We start from the raw sequence: 17,153 nt of genomic DNA, 5'->3' as shown, positions 1-17,153 counted from the left end.
GCTTTTATTCAAATTGATTTCAAGTCCAGATATCTTTAGAAATTCTGCTAATGCTTTTACGGCTGCTGGCTCAGTATTTTGTGGGTCAGATACAGTATATACAGTATCATATCATCTGCATATAATGATATGTTCTGTTCAAGTCCTTCTCTGAAAATCCCCTTTATCTCTGATGCATTTCGAAAGTAATCAGCCAACAGTTAAATGGCAATTGTAAAGAGCTATCAATGGTGATAAGGGGCATCCTTGTCAAGTACCACATTCTAGTTTGAAGTTATCTGAAATAATGTTGTTAATACGAACTGAGACAAAAAATTACTCATTAATTCATTTGTTTGTTGTACACGTGTCAGGTATAATTTTATTTTATTTATAGTATAGCTGATGTTAATTGACACATTCTGCTTTCCACTTCAATTCTATACAGCAGTAGAAAAAAGTTTGTTTGAGCCATGCCTTTAATTTCAGGACCAGCTTGTCTTACATGAACAATCTTTCCTAGGTTTGCTATTGTTCTCCTATTTTCACACCAGAGTTTATGACTTAAAGTGAACTTTCAGTATTTCCCAAAAATGTCAAGATGTAACATGGACAAAATGGTGGCTCCGTTGCTAGCATTGCTGCCTTATGGTGCTTATTTGTTGTCTGGGTGGAGTTAGTGTAATTTTTCCATAACTGCTCTTCATTTTTTGCCCTACAATTTTTTTTTTTTTTTTACAAATGATTTTGTTTGAGTGGCTGACTCATTTGGGTTTTTTATCTCAGACACTTCCCTGTGTAAAGAGAAACACAGGACAAGATAAAGTGTTTGGCTGTGATTAGTCAATAAGAGACATCTTCAGACGCAAGTCAAGCTGACTTACTGGGCATGCAGTGATGTTGGCTCTCTTAAGGTGTTTGAGGTAGAAGGAGTAGGTTCAAGTCCTTGGAGCCAGAAGTGACATCATCTTCAGAGCCGAGGATAAGAGGACAGAAGAGGCAGTAAGTGATAGCGCCAACCCATGGTTTGGAGTGGAATTACCAATATCAGAGCCTTCAAGTTGCACGTGTGTGACACTTGACTATTCTTTTTTAAAAACCTTGACTCTTTGTCTTAAACTTGTGGTCCATCTGGACTGGCCTTTTTTACACTCAGTCCATAATACCAGTCTCTGCTGTTCTTTCTACATTACCTTTCTTGCTCAGTATCCATGCTGGTTCTCTGTCCTGGACCTGAGACTCTTCTGTCTTAATTACTCTCTTCCTCTTAAATGACAGCTTACCTGTCTCTTTAATTTTTTTTTCTAAATAGATCTGAAAGGAAAACCGTGAGATCCCAAAATGACTAGATAATAGCTTAATGGGTTTAATGACTAATAACACTACAAAAAATCAATTCATCAAAGTCCAGTCAAAATAATTAAGAAAATGGGGGAAAAAGTGGAAATGTAATAAAGACAAAGAACAAGCAATGCAAAAAACAAGACACAAACTACAAAAATAAAGAACTAGAACAAGTAATAAAGGCTAAGATATAAAAATACATTCACAGGGAAAAGAGCAAGGAATAGAAAATGCTAAATAAATAAAATAAAAAAGGCCAAGCAATACTAAAGACCAAACTATAAAATGGGGCAAATAATCCAAAAGGACAAGTGATATAAAATCAAAGAATTACAAAACTAGCCTTGGCGAATATGATCCAAAAATTTAGAAGTGTGAGAAAAGGCTGGCAAGCTCAGTGCTCCAGTGGTCAGCCTGGCACTTGCAAAATCCTTAAAAACTGTGGGGCAGATGGCAGCCTTATGAGCAGCACACCTGCATAACTGGGAGGCACCACTTTCTTGGGCTAAAGATAAGCAGGGAAAAGCAGAGCGATCAAGAACCAAGAGAAACACCAACATTGCACAATTAACAAAGAGGACAATCATTTAAAATGAAGCAAGAAAGGTTAACACAAACAATTTCATTCATAAAAACAATGAAACAATTTACGAAGAAAAATGAACAGACAATACTGGACAAAACTCTAAGCCGGGTAGAGGGGACTGGCAAAATCTTGACACTTTAATGAATCTTTAACTGCCACTGCCAACCTTCTTCCTGGTCTAATGATGATCTGTTCCCCATTATTCTTGTCATCTGTCAAGTGAGTTTGTCAGCTGCATCTGCAGATTCAGCTCATTTTCATGTTGATTTGTGTATCGAACTTTTTGTTACTGTAGTTTCCATATTGCTGTTTGGCTGGTGATCCTTCATTGTCCAAGATGGCTGCGATTTTGTGGCTACCAGCTGTTTAGTATTAATCAGCGGGTATAATTACAGGGGTGCTTTCCCCCATATATAAAACGAGTCTTGGATCACCATTAAGACTGTCAGCTCTTCTGATTATACTTTTTGAATAAAACAAACTCCATCATTTTAGCTTTTAACTTAGTTGGCCACTGTTATAGCTCAGGTAGGGTTCCTCCCCTGATGGGGATTCAGATTCTTGTTTTATGTTGTTTTATTCAATGTTAAGTTGTTAAGGTATGTTAATGTGGCTTTTGTTTATTGCCTTGTTTGTTTTCTATGCCTGTGAAATGTTCCATGTGTTTTGTGGGTGGCATCCCCGCCAGAGACTGAACTCCACCCTATAAAACTGGAGGGTCTTTCACAACTCCTGGCAATTTGTTTTGAATACACATAGGAGTGGCGAGTTCTTGTGCTTTTTGTGAATTTCACATGCTTAATGCTTTTCTGGGTTTTTGACGTTTCACTTTGTATTTCAGCTATTCTAGGGATTTCATATTGGCACTTGTGTCCCTTGCTGGCAACTCATGTTTGTCTTTTTTGTGCTCTATGGAATTCACTGATTAACATAGCCTTTGAAAGTAAATATTTTATAAAGATTATACATGGCCTTTTTTGTATCTAGCCAGGATTTCCCCCTCTAGTGGGCATTTTTGGAAGTGCTTTGGGACCCCCAGTCATAACAGCTACTCTTTTAGCGATTACCACTGTGTAATAGGATTATACATGCCTCAGGTTGGTCCCTTAGAGTGTGCTTTTGATTCCTTTTTCAACTGGTTTTCACTCTTTAAGAACTAGTTAATATTAGGTAAATACACCCATATACCCCATGGGGAAAGGTAAAGAAAATAGACTCTTTTCTGTTTTATCTGTGAAGGTTTCATTGTTGTTTTTTTGTGTTAGTGATTAAGCCTGTCATATAATTTTCATATTATGTGTCATTTTCTTCTTTGTGTCTCCTGTCAACATCTCCTTGAAGAAGTACACTTTTTTTGTGTGTGTGTGTGTGCGAGTCTGTGTGGTAACAAATTTCAGGTTAGGGAAGATATGGATTGATCTCATAAAGGTAACACCCTGAGATAATCCCAGGTACTTTAATACATGCGTGCAGTACTTTCATGTTACACTAATCCCAGCCCTAGGATCTTAAAAACAACCCACATCTGTAAAGCCACCTCTTCAGTTTTCATAACCAATCAGTTCTTTAAGCCACTCAGATACAGTATCACCTTGATTGTGCTGCATGTGTCCTAACTGTCTGACAGTGGTTTGTCAAATCTGTTTTAAAGAATGTGATTAACCATTCTAGTACACACTCTCCAAGAGACAGGAGAATCTCTACTTTCTGGGCTTGAACATCATCAATGCTTGGCTTATTTGTCCATAAGATGGCGTTTTTACGGTATTATCATCCACTAACTATCAGGGGCTGAGTTGCACTTGGAGAACTATTCTCGCCGTCTTTCAGTCTACATTTCATGAGACTGCCACCATTTTTAGTCAGTACACCTTCCTCCTTAAGGTGGTAAACTGTTCTTTTCTTTGCCGTTCATCTTAGTTGTAATTTATAAACCAGATTTCCAGGATCTTTCCAATGCAATCTTTACAAGTCATGCCTAAGGTGGCATTTAAACCTGGCCATTTAGAGCTGAGATGTAACAGTGCTAACCATGGTGTCATTGTGCCACCCTCCAACTCACCACATCTTGAATTCCAGAGCCAACATGGAGCTCTCTGTGGGCCTCTCCCACATTTTGTATTGCCGTCTTTCTGACATTGTGGGGAACCTCTGAAAAGGCACTTCCACAAGTCTGTGTCTAATACAAGAGGAAACATATTTAGAGTAGTGATGAAGCAGACTACAAGGCCAGAGAATGTGAGTGAGCAACTTAAAACCAAATGATTTAATAATATAATTGGGAATGTGAAAAACACAAAGAAAGTAGCCTGGTGGCAAAGCAATCAGTATATAAGACTTTTCATAAGGACAAAAGAAAAATGTCATTGTAATCCAGCCTCATTCATTTGGTAGTCTTTTGTAAAGACCAGTCTGGCACATATTTGTTAAAAAAAAAAAAAAAAAAAAAACTCCTTCATGTTGTTATTTTCAAGTAAATAAGATTCAAGGGAAACCAAAAAAAAAACACAAAATTGCATCCCTTTTTTCATTTTAATGTTAAAGACAAAGTCACTAACATTAAAAATGAGACATACATGACAAAAGTGGTTACTGTAAACTACATACAAATGTCAAGGAAATATAAAGTACACAATGTAACTTTTATGCATCCTCCCTAAAAAAAAAAAAGAAATAAAAAGAACTGTTCTACAGTCGATTTGTGATAAATTAAAACATTATTGGAAAACAATCCTCGGACACACTTTTTGGCCAGATGCAGCACATCTGTAGTCTGGAAAATTAAAATGACAAATATCTGACATGGAAGGTCCTTCACCAATAGTTTTTGTAATAAAAGTCAAAATAATCAAGTAACTATATCATTATTATTAAGTACTACACAGTACACACTTAACAGAACAAACAAACGTTTTGAGAAAAGTACATATTAGTGAAATACACAAAGCAGCTTAGTAATAATCAGTAGCAAAGAAACTTTCAGTCAAGTTTACCATTGAGATGTCTGCAGCCTCCTCACCAAATGTCTCCGATTTGAGTTCCTCCCGTTTTAAAAACACTCGCACTCAGTCCTGCTGGGCTCTCCGTCGTATCTGCTTGAACCAGTGGAGCACAGTCCACTAAGCTAACAGCAAACTCAAAATTACTTGTACATAATAATGATGGGAATAAACAGGATGAAATGCATTTTCACGCCTCTCTTAATTTTCTTAATACATCCAGTGACGAATACTCTGTGCAATTACTTTCACAGCAGCTTTTTTACAAAATAAATTCAAAAAACCTTTGGCTTTATGCTTTACTTCTGATATGTCATTTAACTGAGAATTCACAGAAGTCCCTGGGAGCAATATCTGGAAAGGATATCTGCTCTAAATACCACCATGCACATTATCGTTTAACAATACTTAAAAACTGATTAAAATAAACATGCACATATTGTAATGGAAATAAATTCTCTATTGCTATACATAAACAATGGATAAAACTGTCAGCTGTTAATTTTGATAATTGCATGTTATTATTAATTTAATTGATGAAAATTGTTTTGTGTTGCTACCATAACCCAAATGACTGAATAATATTATGATACTTTCAACAATCTAAATGTTGATTCTCAATATTCAACTACTCCAATGTTGAAGCTTATACTTGTTCACCAACCTGAAATATACTTGTCAAAAATGTGCAACTTTATACATAAACCTATGATTGCTGAATGAATTAAAGTGTATAAAAATACTTTTAAACTAAGGCTACAAACTCCTGGATTACATTCATTGTTCAAATAAATGATAACTTGTTAAAATGCTCTATTGGAACTCTCGGCTCTTACTAAGAACATAAAAGACTCAGGACAAAGTTAACAATCAAGGTTAGTCCAAACCTTAAAAAATGTCTTTTTAGATGAGATAAACTTGCATTGCTATGTTGCATGACATAAAAATGCGACTGTGTGTGCCGCCAACAACCTGACATACGTCAAGCACTGAAATATCTATAAATTCTGATCAAGCCACTTTATGTAATTGGTCATGGTTCGAACACCAACTGAGAAATACGTTGGCCAGATACCAAAAATCATGCAGCCATGAAATCCATCGTCGTAATGGTCGTGGGTCACTTGGACTCCAGCTTCTTCCAGACGCTTGACATACATAGTTCCATCATCTCTTAAGACGTCATGTTCACATGTCATGATGTATGTTTTCGGAAGCAATTGTAGAACACCTTTGTCAGCTAGAAGTGGAGCAGCTCTCACATCTAGAAATGCTGGTACTTCCTCAAGGACTCTAGGAGTTCCAATGGTCTGAACTACAGGCTTGTAATTTTTTTTGAAGTTAGAAGGCAGAAGAGAGGTCCAGTTGAGCTTAGCACGGCTCATTGTGGCTTGACTGAGCTCTAAGGCAGAGTGGTTGTTCACTAGCAAAGGCTGAATGAAACCAATATCCCCATTCAGGTATTCCAGCCAAAATCGTGCCATCAGAGGCCGATAAAGTATAGGCACGTCTCTGTTTTGTTGATAGGAAGGCGTGTTAAAATCCAGAGCTTGGAGAACCGGATATATTAATGCCTGAAGCTTAAGTTTGTTGGAAACGCTGTGGTCCAAAGCCAGCTGAAAAGAAGGAGAAAAAATGTACTTCATTTTTAACAAAATTATAGCTCTTAATGAGACATAACACAATGATAAATTATTTGAAAGTAAATCTGTATACAACTATATTGATTATTTTATTGTTTTTACCTGCAGCATATTGTAGTATCAAATATGTACTTATTAACTGGCATATGTTGATTTAAAGAAGTATATAAAATGACTGGCTTCATTCCAAGTCTAAATAAAGAAAACATTAAAGCTCTAAAATGAAAAGGTTTCCACATTGCATCTAGGCACTGTTTCATACTTTGTGCAGTTTAGGATGGATTTAACTTGAAATAGGACACTAAATAAAATTTAAAAAAGAAAGCTGCTAAAACAGTGCTTGGTGTGGGGCGGGGTAGGGGGTTTACATCCTGACCTTCTTTTCCTGCTGTTTTTAATAATGTTTATGCTGATCATATAAGCATTCCAAAGACATTTACTGTTTAAAGCAGTGGTCTGCAAAGTTGGACGGTCATAGTGGCCTCATATTTTTAATCCAAACTCTTTGCCCAATTACAAAACCAGTCCTTGAAAATAGCAGATCTCATTTAAACTATTTCATGGTTTGTTAGCGTTTTCATTCTGCCATGTTAGGTCATTCCATACAGTCAAGTCAAAATTTAACAAATCAAAATAAAACAAAATTCAACCCCCCTCTCAAGAGAAAAAGAGGAGCCAGCAACCAAAGCTACTCTATGAAAGGGGCAAGAAATGAAGGGTATCTTTTTCCCCAAAATGGAAGCTTATTCTAAAATGTTATTGATTAGATCCTGCCATATTTTTAAAAAGTTTTAAAGAGATCCTCTAAGTGAGAAATTGATTTTTTTCCAGTTTCAAATAGTATAGAACATTATGTTGTAGACATTGTTACCTTTCCTTCATTTGTGGATTAAAGTGGAAGAATAATTATTACCCCACTATAGCCCTTCAGGATGAACTATACAGACCCCCGACTTATACAGTACTCTTGTTCTATCTTGCTGGAGTACTACAGACTGTTGTGCAACATCCAAATTAAAACCTAAAACACCCAGATAAAGCACATTTGATGTGTAAAGCCATGCATAGCTTTAAAAGAAAATAAATAATAAATAGCCAGGTGTGACTTTAGAGCATGAAGAAATACATGCACTATAAATGAGGAACACTATTGGCAATATTATGATTATAACAGCCCATAGAATAAAAAGATTCTAATATTATAACACTCTTCAGTACTGCTGTTTTAGAGCAAACATTAACATGTTGTTAAGTATCTGACACTCAGTCAAATGTACTGCAACCAAGATTAGGCTGACTCTTAGCACCCAATGCAGCTGCTTTTAAGTATCAATAGCTTTTATTTCTGCTATACTGCATTTGTACTTAAAGATTGATTTTAAAAAAGCATGACAGAAACCAAACAAATAAAACAATTATGACAAGCAAGTTAGGAATTTTTGTTTGGTTCCTTTTAAACCAACAAACAGTTTTTTTCTGGCTTGTTAGCTTCCAGGAGAAGAATTTACAGAAGGTTATTAATGACTGCTTTTAACTAGAATTGTGTAAACTAGCTACTACTTAGTTCTATGAAGCCGTTATGAAAAAATATTACTTGTTCAATTAATGAGAGCCGGCATCTCCTGCTTTGCTGTCACCTTTAGTCAGGGGTGTAACCAGGAATTACGTTTGTGGGGGATGAGAAAGTACATAAAATATGATTCCATCTATGATGAATCAGCTGGAACTGTCATAAAACGTTCAAACCCAAAATCAAGCCCCTTGGCTATACTTATGCCTTTATTATAGTGCAAGCCACATGGGTAAAAAAGAAAAAAAAGAATCTGTGACCAAAGTGCTTTCAATATTTAGCTACATAATCAAAGTAAGAGACTGCATTCAGAAGTGTGAATAGATGAAAAATAAGTAGTGTTCTAATAACATATTACTTAAATGCCTAGAAAAGAAAGTTATACATTTAAAAGCACCTCTTACAGTACTATACACTATGTTATACATATTGGTTTGATGTTTTTGTGTCTAATAAGTGCTTAGCATTTTGCTTACACTATACCTTTATTTACAGTATTTCTACGGTTCTAAGTGGACATGTGTACATTTTTAAGACTCAAAAAAGCTTAATGTTTTAGTACTTCAAAGCTGATAATTGAAAAATAAAAAGTTTTTAAAATATTTACTTTCAACTTGACTGTAGTATGCCTTGTAATATACAATCATGTTCAGTCAGAAATAGAAGATGAGCATGGAAAATTACACAGTTCATGCTTTTACAAGCCAACCAAGTGCTCTGAATGAGTGGTTCAAGCTATCAATGTTTAAGTAAAGTTTAAGAAAAAGACGCACATCCATTACAGAGCCAGCAAGGAGCATATTATTCACACATGGTTCACTAATTATAATGAATGAATAATTTATCCATCCATCCAATTTTATAGCCTACTTATCTATTTAAGGGTGGCAAGGCAGCAACCAACCCTGGCACCAGTCCACTGCAGGATACACTCATGTAACCCCAGCCCCCCATTGGCTCTTTCATATTAGCCAGATTGAGAGTTGACCATCACCCTAACCTGCAAGTTTGTGGGTTGCCAGAGGAAACTACAGTAATAAAAAACCCTCTTCCTAGAATACAATTTCATGTGACCCTTAATAGGGCAAGCAGTACCAAGGAAATACAATCTACTTCAGCACCCATAAATTATTCAATGACATGTAAAACAGATAAAGGACTGTGTCCAAGGTAAAAGCTTTTGTAATTAAAAAAAAATCTTACTATCCATCCATCCATCCATTATCCAACCCGCTATATCCTAACTACAGGGTCATGGGGGTCTGCTGGAGCCAATCCCAGCCAACACAGGGCGCAAGGCAGGAAACAAACCCCGAGCAGGGCGCCAGCCCACCTCAGGGCGCGCACAAACACACACACCCACCAAGCACACACTAGGGACAATTTAGAATTGCCAATGCACCTAACCTGCATGTCTTTGGATGTGGAAGGAAACCGGAGCACCCAGAGGAACATGCAAACTCCAGGGAGGACCCAGGAAGCGAACCTGGGTCTCCTTACAGCGAGGCAGCAGCGTTACCACTGCGCCCCAAAATCTTACTATAAAAAGATTTTATTTTTAGAACAATTAGCATCAAGGCTTATGAAACCAACAAAACCAGCTGAGCATGCTTGTCCCTCCCACCTTGCCACAGGCCACATTCCTTCCTATTGTTGAAATTGAATGAAAAATAACTTGTGAATACATGCATGCATAAAAAGTAAAACACAATAAGTAAAAAGCATAAATCTGTTGTCAGAAAGAACTAACATCTAATGTAAAGCACACAGTCCGTTTCAACACTAGTCTAACATACAATGGCAAAAACTGGAAGAGTTCAAGCACCATAAATAAAAAGTGCAAATAGTGAGATTCAAAAATGAGGGTGCAGTACAGTTTAGGATTAGGCTTCTTTCCCAAACTGAAGATTACTTTTATAACACGGGTGAAGTTGTTCAATTTTGCTGAATAACAAATGGTATTTTACAGACCTGCTTCAATCTGTATTTTTATTACAATGTTAAATACATAGAAATAAAAGTTGTAAACGGAAAACATAAATCATTTATTATCAGATATCTCTGAAATATATTTCTTGATACGTATTCAGTATTCTTTTGGGCACACTGATTAGGAGTCACTTCAAGGCAGACTTGCTTTAGCTCACTGAAGTTCCTAGGACAGCAACTCTAGACTAACATTTTGAAATGGTGTGACAGATTCTCAATGACAACAGGACTTGTACAGTACAAAATTTTCACTTCAGAATCAATGCCAGCTTTTGGACATAATGTACCAGCACCAAAACAGTACTGAAGCAAATAATGAGCAACTACATCCTACCATAAACCTAACAAGGTCACACACTCGCTAGCCTATCCATTACGGCGCACAAGCCTGTGTTGAGCTTGTTGCGCCACATTACCACGTGCCTCCCTACTTTGCTACAAGTTGCAGTTTCCCTTCAAATTCGTTATTGTGTCCAAATTTGCTGTCCCCTGTAGAGTCCGCAGCACGTCAAAGAGAAAAAGGCTAAGGGTATGGTGGTTTGTCCACCACAGAGTCAAAAGCAGATCGATGGGAAGGGAGTGGTTTAGGGTGATTGTCCCACATTGTGGCTACATCCATAATATGGACTTTTTAAATCATTTTCAAAAGGTTCCTTATCCAAATCAGACTGCCATCAGCTTTATGCACTTTCAAAACTATCCACGCATGCAGGACTCTGATAGTGCATACACGACATGGAAAAAGAAAAATTCTTTAAGGAGCCATAGCAAATTACCCCTTGTCATGTTAATGTATGAATTACAGCTGAAAATAACAGTCTTCAGTACTACCAGCAGTCTTCGTGTCATTAAATAAAAATTGATTATAAGCAGTCCACAACAATTGAAGTGAATCTTGTACCAAAAGCATTTGTAAAACTAACTCAATAGGAAAACATACATACATACATAAGTATATATCTTTGCTTAACTACACCATACTTTCATGTCTGTCTCTGTCCTGTAATATTGTGAGATCAGATGGATTCTACACCAATCCACTTTGTTAAGCACCCTGTTATTAGTTTTGCTGCAGAATGCACTACTCTTTACTGAGCAGATTAAGTTTAAACAATAAAATGTTGATTAAACGCTCTTAACAGAGTTATTTACCAGTTCATAAATGTAGTGAATTATTATTATTATTATTATTATTACAATCCGATTTTCACAGGACTCAGACTTTTTCACTACAATGGTAATGCCACCAGTCACAGGATTCATCACAAAACTGCAGAGACCAGTAAATAATTTGCCTTTTATGCATGTATACTACATTCACACTTAACAAAATGCAATTTAGATGCATACACGTGACCAGCACAACAAGCACCGTGGAAAGCAACTCTTCTATGCCTGCTATGTTGGAAAATGCTTTTCTTCTTTGTCAATCTAGTGTCACCGTCTCTTTACCTTACAAGCTTGTCTGTTAGTTCTTCCTCTCTATCCTTTCTTATACATATCTTTGCTGTCAGTCTTCTCAGACTGAATGTTTAATAGGTTGTGAGATGGGAGTGGAGGAAAATGTATATTTTTCCTGCTACAGAAATGAAAGCTCTCCATGATGCGTCAATGGCATTGTTTCACATACTGCAGCAATAAAAAGTACAATAAATAGTGGTGGGCATTTCACTCATCACAGAATTCACACTTGGATAAACTTGTGTAATTTTACAATACAACAATGTGGCAACCCATCACAAACATTTGCGACCCATAATTTAAGAAACACAGCTCTAGTGAGTCCAAAGGGGCTTGGGAGCATTTGTCCCCTGCAGAGTTATGGCACATGGGAAAGCAGAAGAACGAAGAGCCGAGTACAAGCTCTTTCAAAACTACTGTTAACTTCTGGTATAGAAATTCCCAACATGCCGGTATCGCACCATTGTCAAAATTGTGTTTTTCAGTACTTTTTCAATACTAGTACAAATCACAACCCTAATCAGGTCTTTGTGCCACTCAAGGACAATAATGCTGCTGCCTCCACTAATTCGGTGATAAGATTCTTGGGATATAGATAGTGTTACATTTGTGCCTTGCAAGACACTTTGCATTCTGGCCAAAAAAAATCTATCTTGGTCTTATTTGACAATAAGACCTCTTCCAAAAAAATGTAGCCTCTTTCTTCACTCTTTTGCATTCAGGTCTTCTAAAGATGACGGAATCACCTTCAATCTCAGCCAATAAGCTCTGGAGGATTCTTCAGGTGATTTTTAGCCTACTTGGCAAGCTCCTAAACCCTCCTTTTGCTTAGGTTTCAGTTTTGACCAAGATCATTTTAATGATAGTATGTTTTACTGTCCACCTCCTAATTTCTGCACCAAGTGTGCTCCGAGTGAGAGAAAAAACACTCTGATATACTTTTGAACTTTATCACTTTATTTCTGTCTGTCTTAAGAGTCTTCATTTCCGTACTTTCTATTCATATTCATTTTGTGGTAGACTGACATTTGTAGTCCATAAAATACAACGGCGACTCCAGTGTTGCAGAGGGAGAGGCTAGTGCAAAAAAAATTTAATTCTAGGACCTACAAGAACACACAATACTTTTCAATTTCAGCTCTGACTTTGAAGTATCTACTGACTAATAAATAATTTTGTCTTTAAAATTGTCCTTCAGCATGTGAGTGGGAAATAACAACAAAGACCAGTAAATGAGATTTTTAAAATAAACGCTGAACATTACTGTTTAATTTTACTACAAAACAGAGGATGACAATGAAATTTAGTTAACAAGCTATTGTGAATGTGGTAAATATTACCACTTTTTAATCAGTAATCAAAATTATATGGCTTCTAAGACTGAAACTTAAACAGATATTCTATGGTGCTAATCTTGTAAATGGTGAAACATTAGCGCCTACAATATGTAAATTAAAAGATTCTAGAATTTGTGATTATAATATGTGTTTCTTACTTCAGGAACAAGTTGGCATTGATTCCAAAACACTGAAAAATCAAATACAGTATTATCATTGAATTTCTTACTGCATGCATTTGGAGATTTAGTTTCAAATAATCAACATATGCCACAGCTGAGATATAAGCAGTAGAATTCCAAAATGTCAAGGCATTTCTTGAAGATGACCAGAGGTCATGCCATCCTTCAATGTCAATGACAGAAAAAAATGTTCCCACCATGGCAAATAAAAATGATGAATTAAAGACTGACAGTAAGTGAGATGAGACACTTTAGGAATTAACTTAAAGAAATAACACAAAACCTCTGTTCTCCAGATCTGACCCTATGTGACTACCACCTGTCAACCAATGTGAAGGTAAAACTCTGAAGAGAATTATGCCAATGATGAAGATCTGAAGTTTTCTACAATGCAGTGGTTGCATGGACATCCTGGACTCAAATCCCACACTTGGCCAATGTCAGTGTGGTGTTTACACATTCTTCCCAAAACTGGACTGGTTTTTCTTTATGTAGTTCACTTTCCTGACATAACATCAGAAACATGCCTCTTAGACACACTGACTAGTGATTCTACAATAAACTGGCCCTGTGCAAGTGTTTGCATGTGGCAAAGTGTATGACGAGTGCCTTCCTTCTGTCTTGTGCCCAGTACTGCTGAAGAAGGTTATAGATCCTTGTGACCTTTCCTTGTACTGTATATGTGACTGTACTACTATTTGTACTTATTCAAAGGGTTTTGTAATTTTAATTGTTGTAAAACTGAGTCAGTTGCCATACTGCAATGTAATAAATAACGTACATTCACACACATCTCCTTAGGGTGCGTAGATTAAATTTTATGAGATTACTACCATGTGATATTTTTGATATGCAGGTCACTTTAAAGTTGGTTTTAGATCAGAATTTATAAAGAATACATTTGTGTTTTACACATTTTGCGTGCAGCGTAAACAGTGACATACAACTCTAAGTGAAGGCGCAGTTAACACTTCTTACAGTGAAACAGGCCATTTACATTGGGGAAAAAGTTTCAAAATCAACTATCTGATATTATCTTTGAACGGTCCTAATCAACCTAGTTTATGTGGGGAAACATAAAACATGCACGGTTTTAAAAAAAAAAAAAAGAGAAAACTGGGTGGAAGATTATTTGTATAAGATGTTCTATGCCAAGTATCCTAGAATTCTCTTCAAGGTAAGTGGCTAAAATGTTCAGCTCAATAGCTGCACTTTAACACTAGCAGTAGCACAAGCAGTATGAGTAGTATTAGTATTGTCATGTGTACAAAGTATTACAGAGTGGCAAACATCAGGACCGCAGGCACTGTTTTAAAAGCAAGTCTGTCTGCCCCATTTACAAGTTTTCTGCTCAGTGATGACCTATAAATGAACTCTTGGACTGCCTTATACAGAGCGCTGCTGTAAAACTCTGTAAAGAACAATGCTGCAAGTAACACTGACTGAGACACTGTTTTAATTCAATGTATTTTGTATATTTTCCTTTTTAGGTTAACAATGTCTACTCACACTTTTCTTTCATTGTTATCTAAATATATAAAACTCCTATTATAATCTTAGATTAAAAAGACCAGACAGTGTAGTACAGTCTTTTTTTCTCAACTGAACTGCAGACAGCAAAGTAACTAGAGGAGAAGAGGTTAGGAGCAGGCGCTGATACAGCACATTGCCGCACCCACCACATGACAAACCAACTCAGGATCCCCAGATTAGGTCCCGAGTGCAGCCATGCAGCGGGTGACACCTCAAGAAAGGGAAAAAAAGATAAAGCACCCTGGATACCCACCCCAAAGTGTTTTTCATATACTTTTCTGATCAAACCTTTTAGTCAGAGTTGTCTATCACCAGAGTAGCTAACCCATTATTTTTGTGCATCATTATGAAATCCGGAAGCCCATGTGGCTTTTTGACATAAAGAACAGCCCATCTGAGAGACTTAAATTCACAGACAGACAGAGACATATGAGACACAGAGAGAGAGAGAGAGTCTCCATCCACCTAGACTTTGAAGATGTAATGCATCAGTGCTTAATGCTCATTCTAAAAGCCATGCAACAACACCTCTACTCTCAAACAGATGTTACCTTTATCTTTGCAGAAAGTTATTGTTTAAGCTTACTGACTTTAGTGCAAGGGTGAATTGGGTTTTTATACCCATACTTTACTGTTATACACTATTTTCGATCATTTTTTTATTTAGTTAATTTGTTATTATTCTATTTTGATAAATACTGCTTTGCTTTTGCATCTGTACATCTTGAGTGACTGAAGTAATAAAGGGGGGAATTCAAATCTGGGCATCTGATATTAGGAGATTGCAACTTCCTTTGTCACAGAGTTAGCAGACCAAGGTGGAATGCCTCAACAGAGGACAGCACAGTGGGAGTAATGCATAACTGGTTGGTAAATTACAACGTACTTTAGCCAAGGTGCATCATTTTACATGTGTCTAGGTTATTGTTTTGGATCATGGTGTGCCAGCCTTTAGGGACACTGTGAAGGTGCATTAGCCTTTGTTTGTCTAGGACAGGGGTGGGCAATGTCGGTCCTGGAGAGCCGCAGTGGCTGCGGGTTTTCATTCCAACCCAACTGCTTAATTATTAACCAATTCTTGCCAGTCTCGCACCTTATTTAATTTCATGGCTTGTTAGTCTGCAATGTAAGGTTATTATATCATAGATTTTTTACTCTCCAAGGATATCATCCAAATGATTTGAAGCCTAAAACAGATCATTTTCAGTCGGTCACATTTTCTGTTAAATGTTTTATTAAAACAAACAGTGCATGATGAACACACACAGATGTAAATTAAAACAAACTGGATGGAGAACTGTTGGCTGCTTTGTCATTTACATTTTATTGCTAATAAGGAGCCATTAAAACAATGAATGCAGCTGTTTAAGATAGAAATAAGCAATCGAGGGTGGGTAACCTTAACAAGCGAGACTACTAAAATGAAGCATCAAAATGTCACTTAAACAATAAGTGTTTCATCAGCAATAATTGTTTTCTCATTAAGAAACTGGGTGGGAACAAAAACCTGCAGCCACTGCAGCTCTCCAGGACTGACACTGCCAACCCCTGGTCTAGGATATTGTCTGACTAGGGTAGCCTTTAGGTCTAGTTTACAGTGCATCTGGAAAGTATTCACAGCGCATCACTTTTTCCACATTTTGTTATGTTACAGCCTTATTCCAAAATGGATTAAATTCATTTTTTTCCTCAGAATTCTACACACAACACCCCATAATGACAATGTGATAAAAGTTTACTTAAGGTTTTTGCAAATTTATTAAAAATAAACAAACTGAGAAAGCACATGTACATAAGTATTCACAGCCTTTGCCATGAAGCTCAAAATTGAGCTCAGGTGCATCCTGTTTCCCCTGATCATCTTTGAGATGTTTCTGCAGCTTAACTGGAGTCCACCTTTGGTAAATTCAGTTGATTGGACATGATTTGGAAAGGCACACACCTGTCTATATAAGGTCCCACAGTTGACAGTTCATGTCAGAGTACAAACCAAGCATGAAGTCAAAGGAATTGTTTGGAAACCTCAGAGACAGGATTGTCGCGAGGCACAAATCTGGGGAAGGTTACAGAAAAATTTGTGCTGCTTTGAAGGTCCCAATGAGCACAGTGGCCTCCATCATCCGTAAGTGGAAGAAGTTCAAAACCACCAGGACTCTTCCTAGAGCTGTCCAGCTATCTAAACTGAGCGATCGGGGGAGAAGGGCCTTAGTCAGGGAGTTGACCAAGAACCCAATGGTCACTCTGTCAGACCTCCAGAGGTCCTCTGTGGAGAGAGGAGAACCTTCCAGAAGGACAACCATCTCTGTAGCAATCCACCAATCAGGCCTGTATGGTAGAGTGGCCAGACGGAAGCCACTCCTTAGTAAAAGGCACATGGCAGCCCGCCTGGAGTTTGCCAAAAGGCACCTGAAGGATTGTCAGATCATGAGAAAGAAAATTCTCTGCTCTGATGAGACAAAGATTGAATTCTTTGGTGTGAATGCCAGGCGTCACGTTTGGAGGAAACCAGGCACCGCTTATCACCAGGCCA

The 17,153-nt window shown here is 37.2% G+C and overlaps 1 protein-coding gene across 1 annotated transcript in view; it reads right to left on the bottom strand.

The window, feature by feature from the left end:
• Positions 1–4,422: 4,422 nt before the first annotated feature.
• nceh1a (neutral cholesterol ester hydrolase 1a) overlaps positions 4,423–17,153 on the bottom strand; it is a 34,378-nt gene continuing 21,647 nt past the window's right edge. Inside the window, exon 5 of the mRNA XM_028794706.2 lies at positions 4,423–6,524. Within this exon, the coding sequence (XP_028650539.1) occupies positions 5,907–6,524 (618 nt within the window). The 3' untranslated portion in view covers positions 4,423–5,906. The remainder of the gene's footprint in view (positions 6,525–17,153) is intronic.

The sequence above is a fragment of the Erpetoichthys calabaricus genome, chromosome 2 (genome assembly GCF_900747795.2).
Source record: "Erpetoichthys calabaricus chromosome 2, fErpCal1.3, whole genome shotgun sequence".
In the NCBI taxonomy this organism is placed as follows: domain Eukaryota; kingdom Metazoa; phylum Chordata; class Cladistia; order Polypteriformes; family Polypteridae; genus Erpetoichthys; species Erpetoichthys calabaricus.
The sequence above is the reverse complement of the archived record's forward strand: the minus strand, read 5'-3'. Positions and strand labels throughout refer to the sequence as shown.